Source organism: Aulonocara stuartgranti (assembly GCF_965226115.1).
Source record: "Aulonocara stuartgranti genome assembly, chromosome: 11".
Taxonomy (NCBI): Eukaryota; Metazoa; Chordata; class Actinopteri; order Cichliformes; family Cichlidae; genus Aulonocara; species Aulonocara stuartgranti.
In genome coordinates, this window is record NC_138947.1 from 3,141,824 (window position 1) to 3,158,001 (window position 16,178).

At 44.2% G+C, this 16,178-nt stretch overlaps 3 protein-coding genes across 4 annotated transcripts; all 3 read left to right on the top strand.

The window, feature by feature from the left end:
* The first annotated feature begins 871 nt into the window (after positions 1-871).
* On the top strand, positions 872-3,192 carry rnf183 (ring finger protein 183). 2 transcript variants are annotated; one of them, XM_082552016.1, is made up of 2 exons: positions 872-1,073; positions 1,615-3,192. In XM_082552016.1, exon 2 carries the CDS (start codon positions 1,680-1,682, stop codon positions 2,640-2,642), a length of 963 nt encoding a protein of 320 aa, XP_082408142.1. In that variant the 5' UTR covers positions 872-1,073; positions 1,615-1,679; the 3' UTR covers positions 2,643-3,192. The 2 variants fall into 2 exon arrangements, with proteins under 2 accessions (XP_082408142.1, XP_082408143.1); XM_082552017.1 differs by having other exon boundaries at positions 1,618-3,192.
* A 1,496-nt stretch (positions 3,193-4,688) lies between these two features.
* On the top strand, positions 4,689-7,033 carry LOC309717517 (uncharacterized protein). Its single transcript, XM_082552157.1, has 2 exons — positions 4,689-5,928; positions 6,008-7,033. Exons 1-2 carry the CDS (start codon positions 5,224-5,226, stop codon positions 6,077-6,079), a joined length of 777 nt encoding a protein of 258 aa, XP_082408283.1. The 5' UTR covers positions 4,689-5,223; the 3' UTR covers positions 6,080-7,033.
* A 4,694-nt stretch (positions 7,034-11,727) lies between these two features.
* mgat1a (alpha-1,3-mannosyl-glycoprotein 2-beta-N-acetylglucosaminyltransferase a) lies at positions 11,728-15,911 on the top strand. The gene is made up of 3 exons (XM_082552745.1): positions 11,728-12,179; positions 13,562-14,432; positions 14,592-15,911. The coding sequence occupies exons 2-3, from the start codon at positions 13,821-13,823 to the stop codon at positions 15,279-15,281; spliced, it is 1,302 nt and encodes a 433-aa protein (XP_082408871.1). The 5' UTR covers positions 11,728-12,179; positions 13,562-13,820; the 3' UTR covers positions 15,282-15,911.
* The last annotated feature ends 267 nt before the right edge of the window (positions 15,912-16,178 follow it).

Genomic DNA, 16,178 nt, shown 5'->3' on the forward strand with positions numbered 1-16,178 from the left:
GGTGCTTTTTGGTCATCTCAGTCTCTCACTGAACGTGCTCCTGTGACTGGCCAGCACGTCATGGAGTGGGTGGGAGGAATTATCCAACATTGTCTTTATCTTGGACAACATTCGCCTCTCCGAGACCACCTCAAGAGAGTCCAGCTCCATCCCTACAACATTGCTGGCCTTGCAGATCAGTTTGAGTCTGTTAGTATCAGCAACCCTCAATCTACTCCCCCCAGCATGCAACGGCGTAGAGGGTTGCACTGGCCACCACAGACTCATAGAAAATCCTGAGCATTTAATGTCAAAGACTTGAATCTGGTGTAGTTATTGTCTCGAGCTGTGTGGCTCTCAGGCACAGAGTGAGTACCTGCGGGCCTGTGGAGTGAGGAAAAGCTATGTAGCTGATCTTGTTTGAGTTGTAAAACCATGAAGTGACAAGACTGTGGCAGAGGAATGACAAATATGACATGCTGATATGCTGTATGTTCACAAAGATGCATTGTCATCCTCTTTATGGAGCCAGAGTGGAATTTTCCTGACGGTGACTGTTGTCTGTCATGACTTGTATCACACTAAGAATCAGAAACAGCGAGACAAGACGTGCTTCTATCATGTGATGCTACAGGTACCTGATCTGATATGTGACACGGGGTTAGTCTGCACACGAGGGAGACATTAGTATGATTCTCTGGGGTGCAATGTCATTTTCATGCATCTTCTTTCAGTGTGAGTGGCCACATGGGGTCATTTAAGTAAATAACTAAAGTATCTATAAAGTCCACAGAGAGAGAAACGAATGAAAACAATAGCAGCTGGTTGAACTGGTCTGACGAGAAAAAGGAGGGCGGGAGGAAGTGTGGCAAAGGGGGGAGGGTTCAGAGGAGGAGGAGACAATGCTGAGTCCTCAATTAGAAAAGTAGATATAAGAGCAAAGATAAGAACAGAAGAGGGAAGCAGGGAGCTCAAAACAATCACTGTTTTTAGTTATGACGTTTAGTCATGAGCAGTGTTGACTGCACTGACACGACTGGATTACATGTCAGATCAACTCTGACGAACTGATCCGGCAGTCATCTACCTCACAGGTCAGTGTGCACAAATTCTTTTTTCTTTTTTACTTACCAGCTTCCATTCAAAAGTCATGAAATCATAAAAAGTCTGAAGTGGGAATTCTTGCAACTTTGCCAACATGTCTGCGCTGCTTTTTTTTAAACAAATGTGAACAATGTGAATTCTGAGCCTCTTGTTGTTAAAACTTTTTAAAAAAAGTAAATTCACTGGGTACAATGAAAATTTGCTGCAGCGTTACAAAGAAGTCCCAGTTTTGCTTCTCAGAAGTCCAGCCTCCACTTGACGCACTCCCGGCTCATGTTTCCTCACAATTTCTGTGCAGGAAAACCTACTAAACAAATATAGCAACTTATCAATTGTCAAGACTAAAGCAGCACATACATGTTGAATAACAACAGCATTTCAATACAATCGAGATGTCAGCCAGCGATTAGGCGTTCTTGCTTCATCACCGTGAAGCAGCAGTGGTGACTGCAGGTAAATTCCTGTGGCTTACTTCCTGCTCTGCTTGATTTTGGGAGCCAATAAACTCATCTGAGGTTTAATTTTCCACAGCAGCTGTTGGGAAACTGGTAGGAGTCGAATTCCAGACGGCACTTTACCTCTGACATCACTCCAGTATGAGTGATGGTGGGGAGGGAAACAGCAGGGCCGAAGAGAGCCATGGAGCCAGGCAGCCCCAGGCCCCTAACGTCAAACCCAAACTCGGACAGAATGACAGGAACAGCAAGGAGGAGCACCGGAAAAAAGAGAAATCATTAAGAGTGAGGAGATCGAGGAGTTCTGACTCTGAGAGGACGGAAAGAGGGAGGAGAAGAGAATCAGACAGGAACCGTGGAGAAAGGAGGCATCGTGGAAGGAGCGAGGAGGGCCGTGGGCGGCGCCAGAGAGACGGAGAGAGCGATCGGAGAAGGATGAAACCCCCTGAAAATGACGTGGAGGACACAGAGTGCGCTGTGTGCTTCTGCACTTACGATAATGTCTTCAAGACCCCAAAGCTGCTGGCATGCGGGCACACCTTCTGTCTGGAGTGCCTGGCTCGCATCAACGTCACCTCACCTGAGCTCAAGACCCTGTCCTGCCCCGTGTGCCGAGAGGTGACTGAGCTCCCTCGCGGCCGGGACCTGCCCCGTCTGGGAAACAATCGGGACATCATCAGCAAACTCCCTTCAGATATGCAGCGGGCGCTGTCCATCCGCTTTAAGCGCAACCAGGGTAAGCTGATGCTGAAGAACCCTCCTCCCAACAGCCCGAGCAGGCCTAATGTCGTCAGTCTGCCTACCAAGAGTCAAGACACTCAGGCGGCACCAAGCAGGAACCTCCAGCTAAGTGCAATGGAGCAGGGGATCACCCCGACCACTGTGGTGGATGTAGGCAGACCTCCGAGCAGGATGAGAGGTCGCCTGCGCAGGATGTTCCGTTCAGATCAGTGCTACTACGCAGTGGTTGCGACCATCATCACCATCACTGTGGCGCTCATGCTGGTGGGAATTCTGGCTTTTGTGATCATACCCACTGTGTCCTTGAACAACGTTCGTCCCCCACGTCCACAATCAAACAACACTTCACAGCAAAATCCATGAACTAGAGATGCGTCCATGTCAAGGACAGGACTGTGGAGGGTGATGGTTGGGGAGATGAAGTGGACAAGGAGAGAGAATCACACAAAACTTCCAGTGACCCTTGTTCCACTTTGCACACCTTGTGTTTATAATGGTGAAGTACAAACTGAGCTCCTTCAAGCTTGGGTCACGTGGAGAAATGAAGGAAAACCAGGAGAGCAACATTTTTTTAAAAACAAAAGAACTGGCAGGTGCACATGAAGGAAAAGGGACTGATGTGTTTCCTGTTTTTATTCTTTTCTGAAGGTGTTTGTGTTCACCGTGAGAGCGGCTGAACACAATAAAGGAACCTTGTGCACAGATCAAGTAAGCTGTAAATGTTGAAATGCACTACACTCTGTGATGAAAGGTTGGGAAGATCTCTGGATTGAACGCTGATCCAGAGTTTATAGTTCTTAACTAATTTTGTTTATAGTCCAAACCCATTGTACATACAGATGCCACAGATGATTTATATATTTGCAAGTATTTCTCAACATATCCATCAAATAAAGGCATATTTGAGATTGTCCTCTACTGATACACACCTGCTGCTTATTTCTTTTCAGAAGCCCTCATGCTTCATTTAGACACCTGATCCCCTTTAACCGTGTAAACACACCTGCTAACAGGGTGGATTGAGCAACTTCCTCTCAGCTGTGCATATCGGGATTTTTAGGATGACAAGCCTGTTTGACAAACACGGGCGTCACGCCCTTTGTGGCATTTTTCTGGCTGATTGGGGAGGATCAGTTGCAGCATGTCATCCATCACTTTGATGTAGGGTGGATCAGGAATGTGTGCAACAAGCAGTGAGTGAAAAAACATTTAAAATCAGCACATGGAAAACTTTAATTTGATGGCCTGTTTCAGGATCAGACTTCAGCAGTAAGAAGTAAAGAAGTGAGTGATGTCAGATGGGACATGTTCGTACAGGGCAACAGGGAATTAAAAATTCCGGTGTTAAGAATTGCAGGTGAGTCTTTTGTACAAAACCACAGACATTTCTCTTGAGTCAGTGTGACAGGTTTCATTCTGTGACTCTTATGTATATTTGCAACGAATGATTTTAAAAGTAAAAGTTCAAAACTTCTTTCTGTAAAGTACAAACCAGAAACAGTCACACTTTAGAGGGTACCACCCCGGCGATAAGCTGTAAGGTATCGACTTAGTCAGGGGTTTCAAGAGAGACTCATAACTGACCAGGAGGATCAGTGTTGACCTTTAACCCACTGAGCGTCCACTCACCCAGAGCTCCTCCTGGGGGACACTGGGCAACGTCCCAGAGGGGTGTAGTTAAAATAGTAATAGTGTCCATTCTGGGTCATAACATCTGACACATGAAAAAGAGAAATACTTAAAAACCTGTACCCCGTCTTTCCTGGAAACCATGTCTTAACAGTATCCAGCTATTTCCAATGGCAAAGACCACTTTAAACTGTCTGGATTTAACAAATATTTAAAATCATCACTTCATCAGAAATGAACTGTATTAAATCTGATAAACAAAGGGAAAAACACAACAACATGTGCTGAGTCTAATAGAAATGTCACTCCAGCCTAAATCCTGAAAAGCTTACAGCAAGGACTGTGTGGGCTCAGCTTACTCAAACCTTTGTAACATTATACAACAGCACTACAGAAACGGTATGAATTGCTTTTTAAAAAAGTAGGACAATAAAGTTTACACAGTACAGAAATCTTTATAAAATCTTTTTTGAGGGCATTTTAGCTTAACCTGTAGCGCCCCCTTCAGGAAGTGCTCTCAATAAATGTTTGCGTTTATGTTTGTATTCATTGTCCAGCTCCAACTATTATGTAATTGTCCTGACCAAGGTCACTATAACGAACGTAACGACCAAAGGTTAGTCTGGAAAAACTTTACATTAGTTTTAAAAAAAAAGCATTTAAACATGTTAAATAAAAGAATCGAATTCATTTTGGAAATTAACTGAAATGAAATTGAAGTGCAAACTATACTATTTCCACATTAAATGGAAATGATAAACGAAAAGAGAAAAAAGAATATTCAGTAGGTGAAACTTGTTTATTGCTGTTTTGTGCGTTTCTTCAGAGTCACTTTTTATTTATTAACAGAAGTTTTTATTCATGTAGAATTTTGTGACCCGCGATGCCCCCTGTGACCGGTTCTCAGATCTTCGAGTGTCACACTACTACTTTTTTATTTTTAGGAGAAGAAATAGATCGTATAAATCGATCACTCGGGGCAACTGTGCCCATTTTTGATTTACTTCAAAAACCTAAACTGCATTTGTCTCCCAGTCCCTCTGCATCCGAGTACCTGCTAAATCTGTCTCATTTTCATCCAGTGTTTCCACTCCGGGGTGTAAAGTAGCTGCTTGTTCTGCTCTGGCCTAAAGACACACCCACACGAACCCCCCACTGTCACAGTCGAGGCAAATATAGTCGCGTGGACCAGACTAGAAGAAACCCCCCACCCTCCTCTGACCCGCTCCTTACGCAAATAAACCTCTGAAGGTTATGTGAGTGTTTAGACGGAGGCTGGCGTTAAGGAGGAGAGACGTGGACGCTACCGATCACCATGGCTTCCACCCCCTCGGCCTCTGCCCTGTCCGCTGTTCTCCGGTGCCGGGGGAATATCTGGACGAGGAATCCGCCGGCCAAGCGGCCTGCCAGCTCGGCGTACGGCCTAGGACTGGCCGGCGGGGCGCTGCGCGACTCTCCGGGCGAGCGCAGCGGCTCACACCAGGCGTCAGCGGCGGAGGCTTCTCCACACGGAGAGTGTGTGGTGGTCCTGGTGGGAAGAAGGCTGATTGTTTCGTACAGGTCGGACAGAGTGGGGGGTAAAGTTTCCAGGGAAGTGAGTGGATTACGTTACCCAAAACTTTCGCAATCTCCAGCGCACGCGCACTCAGCTGCGCCTGCGCTGGTGCGCGTACTAGCGAGCAGACTGTCTGGAAATAATAAATGCTCTAAAATAATTCAGATTAAAGATCCTGCACACATCCGCAAAAGCGCTTTGGTTAAAGACACGAGTGAAATCTCTGCGAGCGTCCTGAAGCTGTCCGTGACGTCCCCTCCGTGTTTAGTGGGACAAATCCCGTCCTTCATGTTAAACGGCTGGTCTGTACTGAGGAGCACGTGCTTGTCTGTGACTTGTCTGGTGTCCAAAATTCTGTTTTTGAATTTGGGAGATGTGCGTAGCTCAGGCAGCAGCCCCGATGAAGCACCACGACATCTGCTGTGCCAGCGGGATGAGAACAACTCCAGCAGCCGGAGCCTCCAGGTGAGAGTCCTGTTGAACCGAGAATAGATAATTCATGTAAATGTTACTGTATGAAAATACATCACGCTTTGTCTTTTAGGCAAACAAACAGACCTCTTACAAGAACAACTCCAGCTCAGCACAAAAGATCACACAGGAAGGACCTGACTGAGTCCAAGGCCTCAGCGCCACAAAGAAGCATTGCGATCAACATCATTTATTGACTTTTCAGGACACACACCACATCTGGACTTCAACCTGCTGATAGAAACCAACCAGCTGTTTTTCATGGCACACTAACCAGTGGCAAATGAATGGAAGAACCAGAATGAAGTGTTTGAAATGAAGCGTTGAGCCTCCACAAACACCATTAGTGCTGTTTGGCAGCGACTCTCTAAATCTCTGATTTGGGCAAGACCATATTTACTGTAAAAAAAAATGTTTTCCCTTATCTGTTTTTTTGATGATAATGGTCGAGGGCAAAGTCCCACATGGATTAGTGATCAATTAGATTGAGATCAGATTGAGTCGCATACTGTGGCAAAGGCTACAGCGTGTGGTTTGCATCATTTTCACCCTCTTAAGACTTTTCAGTGGTTGGGGATATGTCATCATGGAAGAGCCCACTCCCACCAGGACAAAAATATTTAATCATTAAGCTGATGTTTCTGCATAACTTTGTATTGATTTGAAGTGGATCACCACTGCAGGGGCCTACAGCGAGTTCCCCCTCTGTAGGGTTCAGTGGTTCTGGTTTTTTCCTTTAATTTGCCACTTGTCTGTATGAGCAACAAGAAACAAGCATGTATTGCAAGTCTTCTGAATGGATATGCTCACCTTGCGTGCTGCAGATACTCTGTTTGTCAGGGCTCAGTGTTTCCAGTGGGAGAAACGTGTTCTCGCTCGTCCAGGTGACCTCTTCGGTCCCCGCAGACAGAAGAAGTCGGCCGTCTGCAGGTTTCTCCAGCCAACTGAAAATGCTGCGCTCAGATGAGCAGAATCAACTGTCTGCATTAAAACTCTCACCCTGCATAATTTGCACAAAAGCTCATTTTACAGAGACCGTGACACAAACTTCCTCTTTAAATTGGAGTTAAAATAAAGCCTCAAGAAACACACCAATGCACACTGAGTAAAAACGATATAAATGTGTGGAAATAATTAAAAGACGTCCACTGTTTTTATACAGTTCACAAAACATAAATATTCTGTGCCAGCGGAACATATACCAACATACCCTACCAGTCTAAAATGTGAAAACACCTTCTCATTTAATGTTTTTTTTTCTTTATTTTCATGAGTATTTAAATTGTAGGCATCAAAACTATGAAAGCACATTACTGCTTTGCACAAGCTTGGAATTTTCTCGTTGAGCTGAATGCCATTTCACCTGAAATGGTTCTCCAACAGACCTGAAGGAGTTCCCAGAGATGCGGAGCACTCGTTGGTTCTTTTGCATTCACTCTGCAGTCAGTCTCATCCCAAACCATCTCCACTGGGTTCAGGTCAGGTGATTGTGGAGGCCAGACCATCTGGTGCAGCACTCCATTGCTCTCCTTCTTCGTCAAACAGCCCTTACACAGCCTGGAGGTGTTTGAATAAATCTCCAACAGTGTCACCAGCAAAGCACCCCCACACCATCACACCTCCTCCTCCATGCTTCTCGGTGGGAACCATGCATGTAGAGACCATTCACTTTTTCTGCGTCACACAAAGACACGGCGAGTGAAACCAAAGATCTTACATTTAGAGTCAACAGACCAAGGCACATGTTTCCACTGGTCTGATGCCCATTCCTTGTGTTTCTTGGCCCAAACAAATCTCTTCTACTTGTTGTTTTTCCTTAGTAGTAGTTTCTTAGCAGCTATTTGACCATAAAGGCCTGATTCACACAGTCTCCTCTTAACAGTTGATGTAGAGATGTGTCTACTCCTGGAACTCTGTGTGGCATTTATCTGGGCTCTAATCTGAGGTGCTGTTAACTTGTGATTTCTGAGGTAACTCAGATGAATTTATCCTTAGCGGCAGAGGTGACTCTTGCTCTTGGGGCGGTGCAACGTAACGTTTGAACTCTGGCAAACGTACACCTGTGAGTGAAAACCATTTAAGGTGACTACATCATGAAGCTCACTGAGAAAAGGCCAAGAGTTTGCAGCGCTGTCAACAAAGGAAAGGGCGGCTACTTCCAGGAATCTAACATATAAAACATATTTAGAATTATTTTTCTGTTTTTTGCTACATAATTCCATGTATTTGATGTTTTCAGTATCTACAATATATAAAGTAAGAAAAAGAAAGAAAACCATTAAATGAGAGGGTGTGTCCAAACTTCTTACTGGTAGTGTATGTTTGACTTTTTTAAACCTCTACCAGGCTACTGTGCACCATTTAGTAGCCACATGTTAGACATGCACATTTTGATACTGCTTTAAAATAACTGACCAGAGACTCTGTCAAAGGTCACTTGCTTCAGAAGGGACTTCTGGGATCCATACATTTTTATTTTTTTATTGACATTTTTTGAAAAGTGACCCTGCGCAATATTAACATAAATATTGTCATTTGATACGTTGTACCAGAGTTACCTTAAAGCTAATTTGCCTCTCCACTCCCCACAACACTTCCACGCACCGATGAGCACCAAACACGAAAAGACGTCAGTATTTATAAGCCTGTGAGTCTCTTAGCAAATCTTTCAGTCTGCTGATAGAGATAGAGTTGCAGTTCTTCATGAGATCAGCAGGATATTCCTTTGAGTTCAGGATTTCACAGAGAGAAAAGCAAAGAGAGGAAAAGTTAAGTACAGTCTTCAGTTGAATTTTTGATTTTATGGATCTTTTATGGATTCTCCTGGGTGGAGCCTATCCCAGCTGTCATAGGGCCAGAGGCGGGGCACACCCTGGACAGGTCACCAGTCTGTCGCAGGGCCAACACACAGAGGCAGACAACCCTTCACGCTCACATTCACACCTATGGACATTTCCCTACAAACTGCATGTCTTTGGACGGTGGGAGGAAGCCAGAGTACCCATCTCATCTGTTCAAAAGGACACTGATCCAGAAGTCTTTTGATTTGATCAGACTAAAGTTTCTAAACCTTAGCTGTACTGATGTGTTCTTTATGGAGAAGAAGCTTTCTCTAAAAATCCATCAAGTCATTATTTTTCAATTGTTTTCTGATTCTATTGTCATGAAATTTAACATGCTAACTGTCTTAGATGGAGCTCTTGGGTTTTTTAGAGTTTCTCTGAGCATTACTCTGACACTGGGCTGAATTTGCTGGGATGCCTTTGCCATTGTGTTAACAGACCTCCAAAACTTGTGTTTGTGTAGAGGCATTCACAATAATAACTATGGATACATTAAGGGTGTAGCACATTTTTCACATGCTGCATCTGCATTTTGGCTTATATAAATAATGGCCCTGAGTAATATGTCATAGCTTATTGCTCATCTGAGGTTCTATGATTTTATTACTCGATGATATTTAAAACCTAAAAAACTGAAACAAGGTGTACTTTCTGTATTTCTCCAACATTAAGTCTGCCAACATAAACCTCCAAAACAAAACATTAATAAAAATAATATCGTGGCAATACACTGTTTTTGTATTGTCCACTATGTCCTCATGTAATTATTGACTAGTCAGCATTAATGTGACATTTTATCTTCTCCATCCTGATAAATCTTTGCTTGTGGGGATTAATTGAAAATATTTCGTTTTTAGGCTGATTTAGAGTCAAAATAAGATGTTTAAAGGCAAAAGGCTCTATGTCACCTTTATAGACTTAGATTCAGCAGAAAAACTATTCAGGTTATTAATTAATCTATAATGAGTATAATCAACAGCTATGGGTATACAGTGGGGCAAAAAAGTATTTAGTCAGCCACCGATTGTGCAAGTTCCCCCACTTAAAATGATGACAGAGGTCAGTAATTTGCACCAGAGGTACACTTCAACTGTGAGAGACAGAATGTGAAAAAAAAAAAAAAAAAAAATCCATGAATCCACATGGTAGGATTTGTAAAGAATTTATTCGTAAATCAGGGTGGAAAATAAGTATTTGGTCAATAACAAAAATACAACTCAATACTTTGTAACATAACCTTTGTTGGCAATAACAGAGGTCAAACGTTTACTATAGGTCTTTACCAGGTTTGCACACACAGTAGCTGGTATTTTGGCCCATTCCTCCATGCAGATCTTCTCGAGAGCAGTGATGTTTTGGGGCTGTCGCCGAGCAACACGGACTTTCAACTCCCGCCACAGATTTTCTATGGGGTTGAGGTCTGGAGACTGGCTAGGCCACTCCAGGACTTTCAAATGCTTCTTACGGAGCCACTCCTTTGTTGCCCGGGCGGTGTGTTTTGGATCATTGTCATGTTGGAAGACCCAGCCTCGTTTCATCTTCAAAGTTCTCACTGATGGAAGGAGGTTTTGGCTCAAAATCTCACGATACATGGCCCCATTCATTCTGTCCTTAACACGGATCAGTCATCCTGTCCCCTTGGCAGAAAAACAGCCCCATAGCATGATGTTTCCACCCCCATGCTTCACAGTAGGTATGGTGTTCTTGGGATGCAACTCCGTATTCTTCTTCCTCCAAACACGACGAGTTGAGTTTATACCAAAAAGTTCTACTTTGGTTTCATCTGACCACATGACATTCTCCCAATCCTCTGCTGTATCATCCATGTGCTCTCTGGCAAACTTCAGACGGGCCTGGACATGCACTGGCTTCAGCAGCGGAACACGTCTGGCACTGCGGGATTTGATTCCCTGCCGTTGTAGTGTGTTACTGATGGTGACCTTTGTTACTTTGGTCCCAGCTCTCTGCAGGTCATTCACCAGGTCCCCCCGTGTGGTTCTGGGATCTTTGCTCACCGTTCTCATGATCATTTTGACCCCACGGGATGAGATCTTGCGTGGAGCCCCAGATCGAGAGAGATTATCAGTGGTCTTGTATGTCTTCCATTTTCTGATGATTGCTCCCACAGTTGATTTTTTCACACCAAGCTGCTTGCCTATTGTAGATTCACTCTTCCCAGTCTGGTGCAGGTCTACAATACTTTTCCTGGTGTCCTTCGAAAGCTCTTTGGTCTTGGCCATGGCGGAGTTTGGAGTCTGACTGTTTGAGGCTGTGGACAGGTGTCTTTTATACAGATGATGAGTTCAAACAGGTGCCATTCATACAGGTAACGAGTGGGGGACAGAAAAGCTTCTTACAGAAGACGTTACAGGTCTGTGAGAGCCAGAGATTTTCCTTGTTTGAGGTGACCAAATACTTATTTTCCACCCTGATTTACGAATAAATTCTTTACAAATCCTACCATGTGGATTCATGGATTTTTTTTTCACATTCTGTCTCTCACAGTTGAAGTGTACCTCTGGTGCAAATTACTGACCTCTGTAATCATTTTAAGTGGGGGAACTTGCACAATCGGTGGCTGACTAAATACTTTTTTGCCCCACTGTAACAGTAAGTTTTCAGGGCTTGGACACCGAATTTCAGATGAAATAAGCTTTCTCTAGGTTTTATAGATCCAATTTCTTCAGTGTTATATTCAACACTGAGAGTATGTGTCATAATTTTAGGATGGTAGTGCAAATTTCACAATCTCTTTATGAGATTAATTCTTTATTCCTTTGGAGCTAGCCTGTTTTTGTAAGTGGGCAAGCTTTGTGCAATTTGGATGCAACAATATAAGCTGCAGTAAATAGGCCGTACCCTGTGTGCTTTTGTTATGTGCTTGTCTACAAGTACAGCAAATAGAAGGGAAGGTTTTCTTCTTCTCTCCATTCCCCTCTTCCCGTGTGGCTCATGCAAATTACGCGCGCTCCTGTGCAGCTCAAGCAGAAAAAGATAAATTAGCTAAATTAAATGAAAAAGCAGTTTTCCGGGCCTCCCTGGCTGTTCGCTGTCCGTGTGGAAGCCTCGGTGAGGGGAAGCAGACAGTGTGTGTGCACAAAGACTTCAAAGGCTGCCGCTGTTTCTAATTAGCTCCGCTGAGAGCGGCTCTCGCGTCAAACTGTTGCGTAATTTCTCAAGGTGACGGCTGGGGGCGGGACTTCCGTGTCTGCCCTAAAACCAGGAAGTTGTCGTGTTACTTCTTTTCTCCTCCTCTTTTTCTTGCAGCCAGCGAGAAACGGGAGAAAGTCGGCGGCGTGAAGTTGCTCCAGCCGCCGGGGAAGAAGCAAGACACTGGCCTCATTTCTGCGGAACTTTTCCCGAAGAAATGGCCACAGCAAGAAGGAGCGGGCACATTGTGAGGTGAGGGCAGCTTCGAACTCTCCTCCTCAGACTACTGTGTTTACTGTGACGAGCACAAGGCGCCTGACGAGCAGCGTGAGGGAGGGACGGAGGGACGGAGAGGGTGAAGTCGGTGATGCCAGCTGTTTTTGTGTTTTAATAAACCGCAGTTTGTCTGCTGTGTCGAGTCAGCCACAGGTGATAAGAGAAAATCGATCACAGGCATTTTGGTGAATCATCACTGTCAACTTCCTGTCTGATTTCCTGCCTTCACTTTATTGGTTATTTAAAGCAGAAACAGAACTTTCAGATGTAGTTGGAGCGGTGTGGGGGCAGGGCGTTCGGGGTTGACCTGGCCCTATTGAATAGTCTTAAACTGCCTTTTTGCATTAAGGGGCGGGGTCATTAATAATTCGTTAGTAATTATCAGGTAAACTGTGCTGGCTGCGAAGTTGTTTTTTATTCATTTTTATTGACTTAATAACAATGTGTTTAAAAACGGAAAATTCCTAATCAAACGTCAGCAGCTTATTTTAAAACGATAAGCTCCAAATGCTGCGTGTAATTGCAGGCGGTACTTAATGGCACGTGAATGACTGTACATAAAAGATGGATGTAGCCATTGTGACGTCACCAAACGCTGGTAATGAAGACTCCCATTTTCGCATCATTGCCTTGGTATTGAAACCAGATGTGAACGAATGAAACTGTCTGAGAAACTAAAGGCAGTTTGTGAATGACCGATCTTGTGCCAGTGAGCGAAAGCTGTGCAGCCCTGCTTTCAAACCGTAGTAACGACCAGACTTTATACCTTTAAATTCACGTTTTATTCAGTAATAAAGTGATCTGCAAGCTCTTTCCTGAGTAAGAGAGCTGAGGGTCGTTGACCCATTGATTTCTTTATAACTGTAAGTCTTTACTCAAGAGTAGTCACCTCCTGCTGGCCATTAGAAATCTAGGTTTAAGGCCCTTTTCAGTCCGGGAAGCCGAGTCCATCTAAATACAGCCTATGTCTGCAATCTGCATAGTGAAAAGCCCCAGTTTCTGTTTAGCTGTATTAAAATTCCAGACCACTGAATTTGAATACCGAGAGGTCATGATAACTAAGATAAACATCCACGCACACAGTACTAAGTCTTCATCTCCTGTTCTGACAATAAAGCACATAAACAGTGTTTTGCATTCTCTGATATGTGTAGTTCAGTGTTTTTGCTGAAAAATGGTCAAAAACTCCTGTTAAACCTAAAAAGGGCTGTCAATTTTTTTTTATCTTAAAACATTGGCTTTAAACCTTTGATGGGAGATTTGTTTGGGCAGGATGTGAGAGGGAAAGTTTTGTGAGAGTTGGAAACCTTGATATTGACTTGATTTTATTTGATATTTTCCCTTTTATCTTATTTCAGATAAAAGAGGACATTAAATGTTGAGGATTTTCTCCAAGATGAATCTTGCTCTTCATCGGATTTTAACGACTTGCGCTTTCACCAATGCTGTATTGTGTCTTTATAACTTCACTATCTGCAGAGCGAGCCCGTGATGACACAAAGCATAGGCTGCCCCTCCCATATCCCATTCCTGTTGTCTCTAAAAAGGACACGTCTCTCTGTTCAGACTCTGTCTTCCTGAAATTTCCCACCCTCCCTCTCTCTCAGTTTCTGGGCCATGATCCGTAAGAGAAGCTGTCTGATTTTTTGTGGCGCGTTCCTGTTTATCACATGGAATGCCATACTGGTACTCCTGCTGTGGGGGAGACCCCCACAGGGCCGAGATCAGAAAGAAGGTCCCGAAGGGCCCCCCAGCAATGTGATGGAAGATGTGCTTCGATTTGCAAATGCATTCGAAAGTGAACTTGAGATGCAGAAAAAAATCCTATTGCAAATCCAGAATCATCAGTTGCTCTGGGAGCCATCAGACAACAAGCCAAAGGTGACCGCTGCTCCTCAGCCTGCCATCCCTATCCTTGTCATCGCCTGCAACAGAGTCACCGTGAAGCGCTGCTTGGACAAACTCCTGCAGCACCGGCCCTCAGCAGCGCTCCACCCAATCATAGTGAGTCAGGACTGCGGACATGCCGAGACCGCTGAGGTGATTCGGTCTTATGGAAACAACGTAACTCATCTGAAGCAGCCGGATTTGTCTGACATCCAAGTGAGGCCTGAGCACAAGAAGTTTAAGGGTTACTATAAAATCTCCAGGCATTACCACTGGGCGCTCAACCAAGTGTTCAAGACGCTCGGTCATTCATCTGTGGTGATCGTGGAGGACGACCTGGAGGTGATTATTTTCATGTTAAACACCAATGATTTGTGATCTCTCCTTCATTTTCATTCTTTATTTACAACTTAAATTAATCTTCTTCTTTCAAAACTCGTTATTTCACTTGTTGCGATGGTTATGTAACAGTTGAACTGAATTATTCATCTCTTGCTCTAGGTGGCACCAGACTTCTTTGAGTATTTCCGAGCCTTGCTGCCTTTCCTGAAATCTGACCCCAGCCTGTGGTGTGTGTCTGCCTGGAATGACAATGGGAGGGAAGGCTATGTGGACCCCGGCAAGGCCGACCTGCTCTATCGGACAGACTTCTTTCCCGGCCTGGGGTGGATGCTCCTCAGGGAGGTGTGGGAGGAGCTGGAGCCAAAGTGGCCTGAGGCTTTCTGGGACGACTGGATGCGCCAGCCAGAGCAGCGCCGCAACCGTGCCTGTATACGCCCAGAGATCTCACGGACTTTAACTTTTGGTCGCCAGGGTGTGAGTCTGGGTCAGTTTTTTGACAAATACCTGCGTTACATTAAACTGAATACCGAGATTGTGCCTTTCACCAAGTTGGACCTGAGTTACTTGAAGGAGGAGACATACAAGGAAAACTTTGAGAAGGAAGTTTACAGTGCTCCTGTGGTTAAATATGAAGATGTGAAGCAGGGCCAGCTACAAGGACCCGGGCCCTTCCGCCTTCAGTACTCGAGTAAGGACAGTTTCAAATTGATGGCCAAAAATCTGGGAATAATGGATGACTTTAAGTCTGGAGTGCCACGGTCAGGGTACAGAGGGGTGGTCAGTTTCATGTCCAGAGGACGGAGGATCTACTTAGCGCCCCCTCCAGGATGGACCCAGTATGACCTTTAGTGAAGCTGATGAAGAACGTCCATGAGCAGTAGCCTTTTATATCTCTTCAATGTGATGGGGGAAAGCATTCCAGACCAAAGAAGAAAATGATCTTTGCTGACGCTGTTTGTCCTTACTGATACAGAATGGATGTCCCTTTCTGGTGTGGGGGTTTGCCAATACTACTCAGGTCTTTTTCATTCTTCCAAAACATTTATACACACGGTGTAGGATCCACCACAACTACGTGTTAGACAAATCTGCTGTAATTCGCCAGAGATCTATTTTTATACGATGCTAAGTGTGCACATGACATTCATTAATGCATTCAATGCAATTACTACTTTGCCACTTTTGTTTAAATTATTTGCAGTCTCGGGTAATCTGTGTGACCTGTTTCTGTCTGCTGTGAAGAGGGAAATGTAATCTGTGGTGTGGTTGCTTATAGTGTTGGTGCCAGGTAATAACTGCAGTATAATCTGTCGTTTGATTCCGATCATTAATGCCTTCTATGGAAATTATTCTTTGTGCTTACTTTTTGTCACATGATCCTGTTTGATACTCTAATGTGATTCTATTTGCAGGCTCGTTACCCTGCAAACTACTACACTTGTTTGTCTGATCATTTCTGGATTAAAAAAAAATACACAACTTTGCTTTTTAATTATGTTAATTTTCACTCGCACTTCATGTTGCATGTGTTTAATAAACAAACAGGAGAGAGGTTTTCTTTAGGTGTGGAATTGGGTCTGTGAACTCACCACACACACACTGGGATAACTGAGTACACAATATCTTCAACGTATTATTGAGTCATCCTGTAAAAAGGCTGCACAGGCTGATAGATGACCTCTTTTTGGCTCCTGAGACACGAGGGGTGCTTCCCAGAGTCTAACCTGCGTGTGGTAATGTGCTCAG